Here is a 14,600-nt window from a genome sequence, read left to right as displayed (position 1 = left end):
CAGTTTTCAGTTGTTTTTGATCTTCACTTTGATTTTTCACATTTTTCGAGTATTTCATTTATTTGAATAGTTTTCTTGTCTTCTATCTAACTCTGTCTTTTAAACATTGTAGATTTAATAGTCTTTTATTTCTCCAAACACTACATTTTATCAATTCATACCAACATTATATCCTTGCACTATTTTAGATCTTTTTTACCACATTATAAACATAAGTTACTTCTGAAAGATCAAAATTTACACCATTGCACACTTGTCATCTATACACTCCTTTCCTTATATCATTCCAAGCTGTACACTTGTATCCATATTTCTTTTATTTCATTTATATTTTTCTTATTCTTCGATTTAAAAATCCTGCTTGTTTCAAATTTACAAAAGCCAGTGTAATATAATTTTAGATATTTCAGTTTATGTCACTCTGTTGTAACAACACAAAATTGAATCTATCATATCAATGGATAACATTCGGCAAGACAAAACATGTTTCTAAAACTCTTTTCACAAGTGAACATTAGTTTCTAAGTTTTCGTATCACGCTTGTTCGTGGTTTTTTTTTCTATAGAATTATGTTTTATATATCACAGTTATTAGATTATTTCACTCCGATCAAGGTCACAGTTAGAGGTTATAGTTCAAAGTTCAAGGTCACCTCAATCCACTTCTACCCGTTTTCTCACACCTCGTGGTTTGATTTTTTCTGAGCGTTGCCATAGCGTCTCCTCATTATCGTGATCCTTGAAGTTTGATAAATAATGTAAAATAGGCTCCTTTTTCTTGAACTCATAATTACTGAAAAAAAAAATAAATAAAAGATGAAAAACATCTGACGTGATTTGAGGTAGAAAGATTTAAGGGATAGATAAAAAAATGTTGTGGAGATATTTCTGTCTTAGATATGACTGGCCATCTTAGCCATTCCATTATTTGGACTTGTTAGGCCATTAAGTATCATGGGTTCGGATCGCTCCACTTAAAGTTTTTTTGAGAGTTGACAACTAACCCAACTCACAAGTTTACAAGCAGCTTGTAACTATGTTAATCTTGACTACCAGCTGGTCCTTGGCCAAACTTCTCGGTAAATCTTTCCTGGATAATCCTGTTTACTGATTGGTCACTTAGATTACATAGTCAATATACACTGAATAAGATACACTAAGCAAGAAAATATCTGATACCCAGTGACCCCACCCCCACCCCCACCACAATAATATATTATAAATCTTACCAGTTTTTAAATCTTCTCATACTATCGAGTATATTAAACAGTTGCCAACGTTTAGCGAAGTTGATACTGCCATCTGGTAGTAGATTCTGATTACCAATATTAATAAATGTTAAATCTTGTAGAATCAAACCCCTAAAATTATAATCAAATATATCATATACAACCAATAACCATTGTAATCTCTTCAAATATTATAATATTACTAACAATTAACATTGCTCTCAATTATAAGTGAATTATTGGAAACTTAAAACATTGTAATCCATTATAATAATCTTACCATTATAATAATCTTACCATTATAATAATCTTACTTGAAAGAAAATAACTTGCGAATACTTTATAATCATAACGAGGTTCATGTCAATAAGATCTGAGTTATAATCTTATTTACTATTAGTCTGCTAATTTGAGGCACAAAAAGATAATTTCCAAATGAACGTAAGCTAATGAACTTACAAGTAAGGTATACAGGGAGGCTCTGTCTCAGCCAGTGCTTGTCGGTATGCTCGGAATGAAGAAGAACTATCTATCAATAAACAAAATTCCTTCAACGCCTGAAACATACATCATGTTATTAATATTAATCATCAAAATAAAAGCCTGGCTTGACACAAGTTCAAATCAAAAAGCGAAAGATGATCTTCAGATTTTATCCAATTTAACTAAAGAATGAATATTGCTGATGAAATATCTCCTAAGTTCTACAGAATATCTATAACAATATTTGGGTGTGTGTACTAAAAAGGCCAAGTATTGTCAATAACTTAAAGAAGACAAGACTGAATGTTTTTCAATAACTGTTACATAGATATACACCACTTGAGGGACCTTCACAGTGCTGTTTAACAAGAAAAGAGCAATTTGCTTATGAATTTTGAGTTGGAATAAGTTTTGATACAATTGGTTGCCCTGTCTTAAAATTGAGGAATAACTCATCAGGTAGCATGTCAAAACTATAAGCTATATTAAAGTAGGCTCTGTCCAGTTGAAATATTAAAAATATGTTAATAAGATCAAATCAGAGTAAAAACTTAATATATTTCAAGAACCAAGCCCGAGATGTTCATATTATTAAATCTAAACTTTGTGAGGTTCTATAGCTCAGATGATAAGAGCGTTGGTTCTTTACATGAAGGTATTTGCTTGGTTAGATGCAACAAATAGCAGTTTTAGATTCTAATTACGATTGGCGTGTGAAATTCTGATGACCTTGAATAAGTTATCTTCATTCATAATTCCAGTGGAACCAGCTCTAAATGATTTTTTTCTTACCTCTAAGTTTTGTTTCTGCCATTCCAATCGTCTGACTGGTGCCGAGTCTAAAGCTGAGAGAACGGCCAGGTAGGAATTAAAATTACTTAATTTACGAAGATGCTGAAAAATAAACAACATTCACAACTCAGTTTATTTTATTATTTTCGACCTAATAATTTTCAAAAAAATAAATACAACCTTTGTAAACATGAAGATCACTTGAGTCTGTCATAGATTTTGTATACAAAACATTCGAACAAAACACACAAACAAAACACATGAACAAAACACACGAACAAAACATTTTTAGATTGGGGTTACAAATAGTGCGTTTACAAGATTCATTTATTAAAAATGTACAGCCTTTAAAAATATCATTAATACTATTTTCTTTCTTACCCTCATAATTTTAATAAATTTCATCAGATATTTCTCTCTTTCTTTTCCATCATTCTGTTCCAGGATTCTAGTACGGCACCAAAATGACATGTTGTTAAAATGTTCAGTAAAAAACGTTAAATGGGGACTCAATTCTTCCGACTGTTCTTTAGCCCAGAGTAAAACTTCTGGTATCTGTGGAAAACAAGGAATGATGTAAAATAAAATCAGAGTTTCTTGGTGCTAACAAGATGTCTGGACAATATTTGGATTATATTTTTCAGTATCAGGTATCATATTAAAATGATAAGAAATCGATTTGTCTATTTAGATGTTTCTGTCTAAGATCTTTAACGTATTCATCACATGATACAGATTCTCATTCTAATGACTAGATCATTTTCTCTCCTGAATTATTTTTAAAATATCAGTTTACGCTTTCATAAGTTCAACAAATACTAAATTTAATTTGGGTTTTGGATATATGTAAATGGTCTTCAGAAGTACTAGAAATGTATGGAAAAAAAATATCTCCGGAATATCTCTTCCTATTTCTACAGATGTCTTTACTTTACATCGCAGTGTCTTTTTAACTTTCAAATAATTCTGGACACACATGGATTTGAAGGCTCACATCTGTAAATACTATTATTAATTAGCTTAGCTAACCAAATGTTGTTGAGACTCAAGGTATGATTGGTCAAACCAATAGCGAATCCGTCCCTTTACAGATATGAATTAAACATACCTCTATTTTCTGGAAAAGTTCAGCATCCATTAGAGTCATCTGTTCAGCTATATCATGAGATTTAAAACTTAACAAATCTAAAACAGGCCTGAAATATTAATTCAATAACACAATAATTTATAAAGTTAAAATTGCTCTTCTCAAACAGTGTCATGACTTACTAAAACATTTTACAGAAGATAATAATAAAAAAAAAACAATGTCTTGTTGTCAAAAAGATTGTTAACTCGAAAAATTTCAAAAAATTAGATTTGTTAACATAAGAAAAGATAAATCAATTAGATTTGTGATAATGTCTATCTAAGATTTTCTAGCCAATCAGATTCTATTGTATCATGTTTATCTGAATACAACTGATAATATTTGCCTGGCCCTAACTAATATTATTAGCAAATTGTTCTACTTACGTTGAGCCGAGAGAAACGTTTTGATTGATTGGTCCGTAATTAGTTGGTTCTTGATGAGAATCACGCTGTTCACATTTTTCTATAACTTTCTTACGTAGAATTCTGGCTAAAACTAGATCTGACTGACACAATAACTCATAGACTAGATCCATCAGTCTTTTTACTACTTCATCATCCAGTTCCATTGCACTGTAATAATTCAATATGTATAATAGGATTTTTATCAAAATTAATTTCAATACACTTTATTCATAATATTCATCTATAATAAACCCTGACATAAACTTTCTCTATCTATATACCAGTGATATCTTCCCCTCTCATACTTAACTCTTACACTTTCCTATCAGACCACATTTACAACAATGAGCCATTATGAAATCACCAAACCACTGGATTGGGCTTTATTCTCCAAAACTTAACTTCAATAAAATCCAGTTTTTAAGAAATACAGTGATCTGATTGGATAACAAAAACAAAATTTAAAATCAATTTTTAGTGATTGACCAATCAGATGACTGAACCACTAAACTATATTAAGAATAAGGCCCCAGGTTCTATTCCCTAAATTCTATAATATAAACACCAAGTACTTACCCTAATTCATCTATAACACGTATTAAGAGTGAAAATGAATTTTTTGCCAGTCTAACTTTAGAATCTGTAGCGTGTTGAAACTTGTAGAATCTGTATAATAATTTCTCAATCAATTCTTTCGGTGATAAAAACGTTCGATATGTTGTTAAGAACGCTTCTTGATAAATAAATTCTGTAATGAAAAAGGAATATATATTTCATCATAAAATATAAAAGGAAGAATGGAACAGGCTTGCACCTTGAGTTAATGTAATAATTGTAAATTGGCTGTCTGGCTGATAAAGTTCTAGCAGAACTTGATATAAATCTGAATCTTACTAGTTGTATTGAAGTCATTAAATATTGGTAATAATATGAATTCTAAACAAAATATGACAAGTTGTCATGCCAACTAACATTAAATCATCAAGTATGAATTCTGGTGATAGAGAATATTGTACAATGTATCAAAAGTTGTCGTGCCAACGAACTGTTTTAAAAACATAGTAATCAGTAATAGAGACTAACAGTATAACTTAAATGTTTGCTGGACATATTATATTATAAATTAAAGTTTTAGTATTATTTTTGTTACTACGGTAACAAAACGTATTCTCAATAGAAACATCATTAGTATTAAACCTGACATTTGAATATTAATACTTCCAATTCATTTCTTCTGGTAAAACAAAATTCACAACAATGAAAGCGACAATAAGACCTATATATTTCTATCCATTTTTACAATACATATTCTTCTATCTAAACATTTATCTTCTAATTGCCTCCTAATATTTTTGTACAAGTTTCTCTCCAGTTTTATTTACAATCTAGAGATAACACTCCGGACTCTGGATCAGCTGTAGTCACATTTTAGACTAAGCTAAGACAAAATAAAAGTGTACGATTCCACGACACACAATTTCTTGATAATTCCCAGTGACTATATTTCAACTGCTAAATAAAGCTTACAACACAACGACAAACCTAAAAACATTTTAAAAATTTTAAAAATTGAATCTTAAAGTCAACAAAATCAATCATGCAATTTCAATGTAAAACATGCTAAAAAAAAAAGATGAAAAAACGGAGATGTCGCAACTAAAAATAATGAACAAAAGCATAAAAATGCATAAGAAAAGGGGGATAACTTGTACCAAAGGGAGGTAATGGTATGATTTTAATGTGCTAGTTTGTGAAATGACTGTGTTCAATTCAGATTTGTGTTTTGAGGATGCACAGGGTGCTATTTGCTCCAATATTTAGATTCAGGGAAAGATTAATTAGATAGATTGTCCAGACGTGTTTGAAAAGTAAGAATTCCATACAATGCCAACAGACAAGTCAAAAATTGAAAGAAACATTCTTTTATCTTAAAAAAATTGTCAAAAAAGAATCATTTTCATAAAATAAAAAGCAAAAAGTAAATCACAATATCAAGATTTCAAAAAAAGAAGCAAAAAGGCTGGGCAGACGGACATTGAAACAAAGGGAGACGACTCTAAGCTTACCTTCTTCATTCAATAAATCTCTCTCGGAGCCTTCACAAGAAAAAACTTTATTTAAATAAAATGCTCTTAGGTCTTAAGATTTAAATTGATTTGCATTCATGATAAAACATGCCCGGACCGTCTTCTATTTATACATTTTGGATGAAGTTTGAAATCTGAAGATATGTCTATTCATACAACAGAATTGGCATCAAAGAGAGCCTAAAATAATTGGCTGTAATGTCTGATTTGAGGGACATAACAGAAGGCTGGTGTGATGAATATATGAATCAAATGGCATGAACATTATAAAATAAATGCAATGAATTTTATGCAATTTGTGTAAAAAAAAAAAACAAATTCTGCGTCAGGGTTCTGATCCACAAAAAATCTGACAAACAATTTTGTTTTAAGTATCATATTTCTTAATGCAAAATTCTATTAGATTTATTGTGGAACTGGGCCCAGTTCTGATTTCTGAAATAATGCACGATTCCAAGTGAAAAGGTCTGTTTGATTGCTTGAAAATCCAATCCAGATGCGAAGAAAACTATAAATGGAAATGCCATATTTTCTAACTTCAGGCTAGAAATATTGTACATAATTTCTGTACAAATGTGACCTTCAAGAAGTATTCACAACAAATAATTTTATTTGGGTTTTATAACATTAAATCTGGATTAGAAATTCACTGTATCAAACATGCCCCAGGAGGACAAAATGCTGAGTTTTTTCTCTACCTGGAAACTATACTACAATATCTATCTACTATCAAGGTACCTTCAATTATTTACCAAACGTAAAGTGATATAGTCATCTAAATTTAAAGTTTTAATTCTGATAAGTGGTATGTATGGCTTAAATTGATATTTATCAACTGATACAGGAAATACAGCCGACCATATTCCAGTAACAAAATCTGTCTCCGCATTTTCTTGGAGTATTTAAAACAATGTAGGTATTTAACTGTAGTATATCATCATATAGGAGATTGATGAAGTCATTCCATTTCACTGTTGAAATAATTGAAGGTTACTTGAAGGAGAGGTCAAGGTGAGATAGAGGTTAAAGGTCAATGTTATTACCTGTTTTGCCGGCAGCTGTAGCATGAACAACTAGAGCGTCCACCATTCCACCTCGTATACTCGGACCATCTTCTCCCTTTATAATATAATTATAATGAATTATCTCCCTTTAACCACAATTCAGTTTCTTTCAACTTTTCTTGAAAACAAAATTTGTGTGGTTTTTCAATTCCTTTTACAACATGTAATTATATTTCCAGCTAGACTCTTTCCAGGCAGATTAATGTTCCCCACGCATAGCATTTGGTTAAAGGGATTATAAAGAGGTTTTCTAAATTTTTTGGAAACAAAAATTACATTTTAATATCAGAATGCAAACCATGGCCCATAAATCAATATTTTAATGTAATTTATTTAAATTTGAGAACATCAACAATTATCATTGAGTTTTTAAAACCTTGCCCCTTTCATCAAAGAATCCCATGATATCTATCAGTCTAGATTTTTTGTTTGTTTTTGTAAACGAGGTTTAGATTAGTCGTTGTGTAATAAACAATCAATACAGTACCTCTTTCTTTCTGATGAGCTGATCTGAAACATCCACATCGTCCAGTGGTCTCGGTTCACCAAACGCAGAGTCAGAATCTTTGGGGACGTCTGCTTCACTCTTAGTGTCGTCTGTCTCTGGGGGTAAAATGGCTTCCACATTCACATTAGCTGGTGCAGACGCTCTTTTCATATCACTGAAATACGGAAATTTGAGGTTTAAAGTTTTCTATATCAAAATCATCACAGACGAAGAATTAGCGGGAGATGAGTTGACAAGCCACCAATAAAATATGAGAATCCCTTAAATCTCATTTAACAAATTTTTCTTTAATTTCCAATATCTAAATAGAAGTAAAAGGGAAATTCAGCTATGTTAACTCTCTAAAAGTGAAAGTCTAATGAGCAAAAACATAGCAACACAACAATGAAATTCCACAAAGTTGAAAAAATTGAAATTTGGCTGTAGAACTATCAAATAACTATATTCTTAGGACTACCTAAAAGTGAAAGTTTTGATGAAAAATTGCTATTTCTGAGCTTTAAACGTTGGCTTGTCACTGACTACACCAAAAAAAGTTGATTTTGTTACTTACAGATCAGAAGACGCAGGCTGTGCTATAGATGGTTCAACTAAACTGACTGTTTTATCCCGTAAATCACTGGCCGAGGAGTCAGAAATACTGGAGATGATCGAGCCCTGGCTTTGACGGTTCATATACTGAAATAAATAGTTCATTGTTATTATTCCATACAACTACAAATCATTGAGACTTTGATCTGTTAAACGTTATTCTTAAACGCAATAGAAAACAATATCATTGCTTAGCCATCAAAAAGCCATAGAGAAATAATCATCATTCAATGCTGTATTACTATTCCATACACCTCCCTGTTTTTAGTTAAGATCTTAAACGTTGTCTACCATAATGGGAAAAACTATCTTGTCTCACATCTATACTCTCGTACTAGTCAGTCCTACCCGCTTGCAGCCGCTCGTTCGTAAAGAGTTCCCTACCAGTAGGGTAAAACTAACCTGTCTCACGACGGTCTAAACCAAGCTCACGTTCCCTGTTGGTGGGTGAACAATCCAACGCTTGGCGAATTCTGCTTTGCAATGATAGAAAGAACCCACATCGATGTACTCTTTATTTCAAAAAGTTTTCTCTCACCTTTCTAGTTTTAACAGGAAGTGCTGGTAACCCTAGGAAAATGTCAGGTGATCCACTGCTAAACGATGTGTCCGAACTGAAGTTGGAGATATCAGAGATCACGCTGATGGTGTTGGATCGTGGGTAATTGAACAGCTCCATCTGGTGTTGTTGCCATTGACTCTCGTAGAAGTTGATAGAATGACGGGAGATACTCTCCAGGGCCTGTGGTTGTGTGTACGATCCCACCATTTGCATGTATGCATGGACTGCAAAATTATTAACTGTGAATATACGGAATGAAAGGAGAAAATGAAGATGCATATCAAGCAATAAGCAGTAAGCAATAAGCAATACAATAAGCAGTGAGCCATCATCACAATGTCAAGGTATTTCGAACTTCGTATTTATACCTCGACTACAGTCGCCAATATTCTTCTATCATATAAATTCTTAACTAAAGCCATTTGATTAGATTGTACATTATCAAATACAGAAAACCAGAAACTTCCACAGAAAGTCATAATGTTGACATCCTTTCAATCGGGGGCTCTAATTGGCTGTAATTGTTGGCGCACAATCCAATGAAATCATTCTGAGATACAAGAATAATGGTTATTACAGTCAAGGTATAAGTCTGAAGTTTGTAATACTCTGACATTGTGAAGATCACAATAAGCAAGCAATAATACTGATATAAATATAAGATAAAAAGTGAGGGCTGCTTGTTTGTTGCCATATTTTAGTATGTTTAACTTTTAATGATTGAAATGCTCTAGGCTAAATTATTCCAAGATTATTCTTATTTTAATTTTCCATTATGAACAAATTCTTCAAGCTAGCAGCTCTACAGGACATGTTGTCATACGGACTTTAACCAGCTAATATAATTTATTTCATGAAATCTGATTGGCCAATATCAAACCAATAATAATATCAAAGGCTTATAATTTTATCTTAAAGTTACGATGTTTTAACAGCATGTCCCTGATTTATATAGAGAATATTGAAGGCATCTACCGTATATTTCCGAATACAATGCACAGTTTTTTAGGGGTGCGCATTAAACATGGGTAAATGGATTTTTCCCCGATTTTAATGGGAAAAGGAAGAGGTGCGCATTATACACGGGTGCGCATTATATTCGGAATTATACAGTATTAGTAAAAAATGCTTTACTGTAGCACATAATATAATATAATAAAATATATTTCAATTAAATAAATCTAGAATTTACAATATCATCATTTTAAAAGTAGAGAGAGAGATAATATACAGCTATATAATAATACAGATATTATTACAGATATCAATATTTAAATAATTTGAAGATATAAGTACATGCTTATATTTGATATCAACTGTCTTGGAATCTAGTAAAAACAATATATTTAAACAGACAATAACATTCCATAGAAATACAATAGAAATAAAATCTAGTTTTGATAGTGTGTGATACAGGCAAATAATAATTTTTTGAAGGAATGAAATACGGACAAAGAGTTGTTGAACTTTTTAGATAACTATAAGCTGTGTGCAATAAGGGAAATTGTGATGGACTACATGTAATTTTCAAACTTTTGAAACTTGCCATTGAGTTTTGAAAACAAGAGTAGTAAGGAGAGAGATATAGATATTGATTAAGCAATATAACATATACAATATAAATACACAACAAGCGAAATGCAATAATTAATGCTAAAATGATGATGATGATGATAATTTATATATGAACAAATAAAACATTAATTAATCAATTAATTCATATTTCAACTAGGACATTGAAGATATAAGATTTTAAAAGATACCCTGACACCATAGTGATCACCAGTTGTATATGGTTGTAAATAAGAAGTGCTGACATCTTTCAAACTCTCATGCAACTGAATTGAGTTGCGTTTGGAAATCATGGCCACTTTCATTTTTCGTAACCATATGCAACTGGTGATTACTATGGTGTGAGGGCACGTTTAGAAATCTTATTTCTTGGCTTTATCAAATAGAAATATTATTTTTAAGTGATGGTGCTGCTATGATAATCAATAAAGTTTGTCCATCTTTTGAACCAAACTGAAGATTTGATTTTAATTTAAGTACAGATATATCATATTAAGCATCGTGTCAATTTTCAAATCAGAATAAGAAAGATACTTACTATGCTTCAACTTGGGAGGAAGTGGTGGGGGTTGTCCCCCTTTCTGTAAACTCTCCAGGCTAGAATGACTTGTGGATGAGAACGTCTCAGAGCTTGAATAAGTTTCCTGAGAGCTGGTACGATCTGTCGAGAAGGAAGAAGCACTGTGAGAGTTCTGTTGACTGTGAAGTAACGTCTGCATGGATTGTGAATGAAGAGCGTTTTGTGCGGCCTCGAAAGATGAACTCGAGGTGGAGGTTCGACTGATCACAGTTCGCGAGGAGCTTGAACTTGTAGAGGAACTACAAACAGTAATGGCCGTTCCATCAAATGGAATATTATCGTACGTTGACAGTAGTCTGTTTATTCGTGTTTTATTTGGTAAAGGTGGCGGCACTGCATCAATGTTTGACGTCAGCTTATTGATTTTAAATGTGAGTTTGTTAATATCTTCGACAGTTTTACAGGAAGATTTCGACGACACAACGACACTTGATTGAATATTCGTGACACGTGACATTGAAGATTGTTTGGTGTACGTTCGACTACCAGACAACGGCAGCTCCTCTGTTGATTGGTTGAGACCTGATGACACGCTACTTGCCGGAGAATTTCCCATTGGTGACGAGCTTCTGGGAGAAGGGGAACACATGACACCACTGTTAAAGGAGAACTCTGTTGATGGACTATTAAGAAGTGAACCTCGAGGAGAAGTTGTAGGGGTCGTGAAAGATAAATTGGATGATGAATGACGTTTTTCTTTTTCTGGTAATGGTGGAGGTTGATCGTTACTTCCATTCTTCATGATTCTAAAATAAAAATTCAATTCAAGGTTAAGTCATTAAATTATGGAACGATTGTAGTTGCTGTTAAAACAAAATTAACGCAATGATTCTTAAAAAAAAATATATGGAATTTCAAGTTATTGTAATTCTGCATATTAATTTCAATAATTATAGGAAATCTTCTAGTTGATGTTTAAATACAGTGATATTTGAGTGAAAGTATCTTATAACCTTGTTGATGGTGGGATGGGGACAGGGCAATGGAAACTGTTCATGATAAATAAATATTAATTCTACTCTAGTAGTAAATGTTCATTAGTTAATATGAAAATGGTCGAATCTAAAACCAACCTGTCCAACAACAGCAGATATAATAAGATATGAAAAATTGTGAAACCAAAGATGAAAGAAATAAAGAAGAATAAATATGAAACTTACTTTGGTAGAATTTCCCCGGCCCCTTGAGGTAAGGGTGGTTTAGGGGGAGGCGATTCTGTATCTGGGTCAAATGTAAACATAGCTTGATGATCAAGACTATCATGTGATCGGGAGATGTTTGTATTATCGTATAGACCCATATCACTAGTTTTAGCTAGAATATGACGTTCACGAGGTGTCAGTGGTATTTCTGGTAGTGATGCTCTCTGTAAACTGAAAATAACAAGTAGAATATATCAGTGAGTTTATAATACTGATATTGGGAATATTAACAGTTATAATAGATATAGTACAACAGCAGTTTATAAATTTTTAAGATATTTAAATTGAGTGCTATGTAAGTACTACTTGTATAGTTCCATAGTTCCATTAACCCTTCATTCCACTAATACTCATTGTTGTTTTCATGCCCTTAATGTCTTCTTCAAAAAATATATATTTCAAATGTAGCCTTTTACTGTATATTTTTGAACTAATAAGGTCAGTCATTGTAAAGTTACACTGCTGTTCATTCAACCACTCTTTATCAACTTTTAATTGTTGTGAGAACAGTCTATAGCACGTGTGGTTTTTGGTTTGTTACACCATGGATGCACCATGGATGTCAAGCCTTGCATTCCTGATTAACTGACCAAGGGACAACAGATCTATCTTCAGTCATGCCAGACAGACTCCAGATAACTAACATATAACCTCAAGAAAACATAACAAACCTTTCTGAACCATTAGAAGATAAAGAAGAAGATGATTTTGAAGGAGATTGTTTCCGTCTTTCAATCTTTTCTATACACAACTGAGTCAATTCCTGAAATTAAAGATGGTTGGTTTTATGGGAAATGTAACGAGGTTTTCTAGTATTTTTATATACAAAGGTATTATTTACTGGGGCTGTTGATTTAATTTTGTGCCAATTGGACATTTGTTTTCAATCTTCAATTCAAAGTTTACATTTTGACTGTCTTTAAATGACAGACACTCTGAATAACCTATACTTGATCTCCAACAGAGGCTTGTGATTCTCGGACATGTGATAGTCTGATTACAGTTTTAACAAACGAAAATATATCTTCACAAAAAAGTTGTTAGCAACATGGAAGAAACATTTGGCTGTTATCTTTGTTTGGAATGTTTTATTTCTCTCGTACCTTGATGCCATCTGATAGTGCTGTAATAACTTCAGTAGAGTTATCTTTACTATTTTCACTAGTATCTGTTTTAACTAGTATAACATCAGTCCAGCGTACAAACCTCGCTAGACATTGACATACTTTACTTCTACTAGATACTAGAGCAGTACTGAAATAGACAGAATTAAATAAAATGAAACAGAGTTTTACATCCTACTTTTCCTTACTTACATGGTCTAATGAAGACGGGCAATACAGTGCAATGAGGTAAATTTTGCCAGGACAGCGACATTAGCCTACTTGTTTTACGATGTCCAACTGTCAAGAGATCATTAACGTGAACAGTTTGTAGCACACAGGGCCTCGGTTGTCATCCACTCTGTTCGACTCCATGCTTTAATTATGTCAGAGCCTCTGCTTCTCTGAGACTTGGTTTATAAACTCATTACATGACAAATCTGGTTCTATCCATTCCTTGGAAAGTGTTAAACTATTACTATTGTTAAGTTGTGAACATGATATATGGATGGAATATTCCCCTCTTAGGTCCAGACATTATTGTATCTTACCTGTCTTCGTTAGCTAGTAGATTATTTAACACAGTAAAAACATCGAGAACTGTTTCTAGAACGTGGGTAGCAGTGGGAGGTAACATCTGAGGTTTATTTTGATTGACAACTGCCTGTATAAATTTCAATGTTCTGGTCATCTCATCTAGCTGGGTGTGTAGTTTATCAATATCCTGAAATATTAAAAACAAATATATAAGATAAGAAGTGACAAAATTGTGTACCAATAACAAAACACAAGACAATATTATAGAATATAACACACTTCTTTAATAAGGTTGGGTACATAACGTTTCAACACAATATACACATGTCGTCATCAGATTGTGTACCAATGAGAATATTGACAATAGATTTATTCTTACAATATGAATATGTATAGACTAGACTTCTTATTTTAAATTAAATATTTCTACTATCAATTATGAGCAAAACAAACTGTGTATGTACAAAATGTACTTTTTAGTTTTCTGTTGTGTATGTACAAAATGTACTTTCTAGTTTTCTGTGTATGTACAAAATGTACTTTTTAGTTTTCTGTGTATGAACAAAATGTACTTTTTAGTTTTCTGTGTATGAACAAAATGTACTTTCTAGTTTTCTGTGTATGTACAAAATGTACTTTCTAGTTTTCTGTGGTGTATGTACAAAAGTTTTCTGTGTTGTATGTACAAATGTACTTTCTAGTTTTCTGTGGTGTATGTACAAATGTACTTTTTAGTTTTCTGTGGTGTATGTACA

General features: G+C 32.2%; 1 protein-coding gene across 1 annotated transcript; it reads right to left on the bottom strand.

The window, feature by feature from the left end:
- Positions 1–653: 653 nt before the first annotated feature.
- On the bottom strand, positions 654–7,248 carry LOTGIDRAFT_137628 (hypothetical protein; the record flags this gene model as incomplete). Its single annotated transcript, XM_009047793.1, has 9 exons — positions 654–792; positions 1,229–1,360; positions 1,688–1,785; positions 2,504–2,605; positions 2,885–3,058; positions 3,612–3,699; positions 4,019–4,207; positions 4,616–4,787; positions 7,170–7,248. Coding segments are annotated over 9 exons (1,173 nt in total), but the record flags the coding sequence as incomplete, so codon positions are not given.
- Between the last annotated feature and the right edge of the window lie 7,352 nt (positions 7,249–14,600).

The sequence above is a fragment of the Lottia gigantea genome (assembly GCF_000327385.1).
Source record: "Lottia gigantea unplaced genomic scaffold LOTGIsca_117, whole genome shotgun sequence".
NCBI classification, from domain to species: domain Eukaryota; kingdom Metazoa; phylum Mollusca; class Gastropoda; family Lottiidae; genus Lottia; species Lottia gigantea.
The sequence above is the reverse complement of the archived record's forward strand: the minus strand, read 5'-3'. Positions and strand labels throughout refer to the sequence as shown.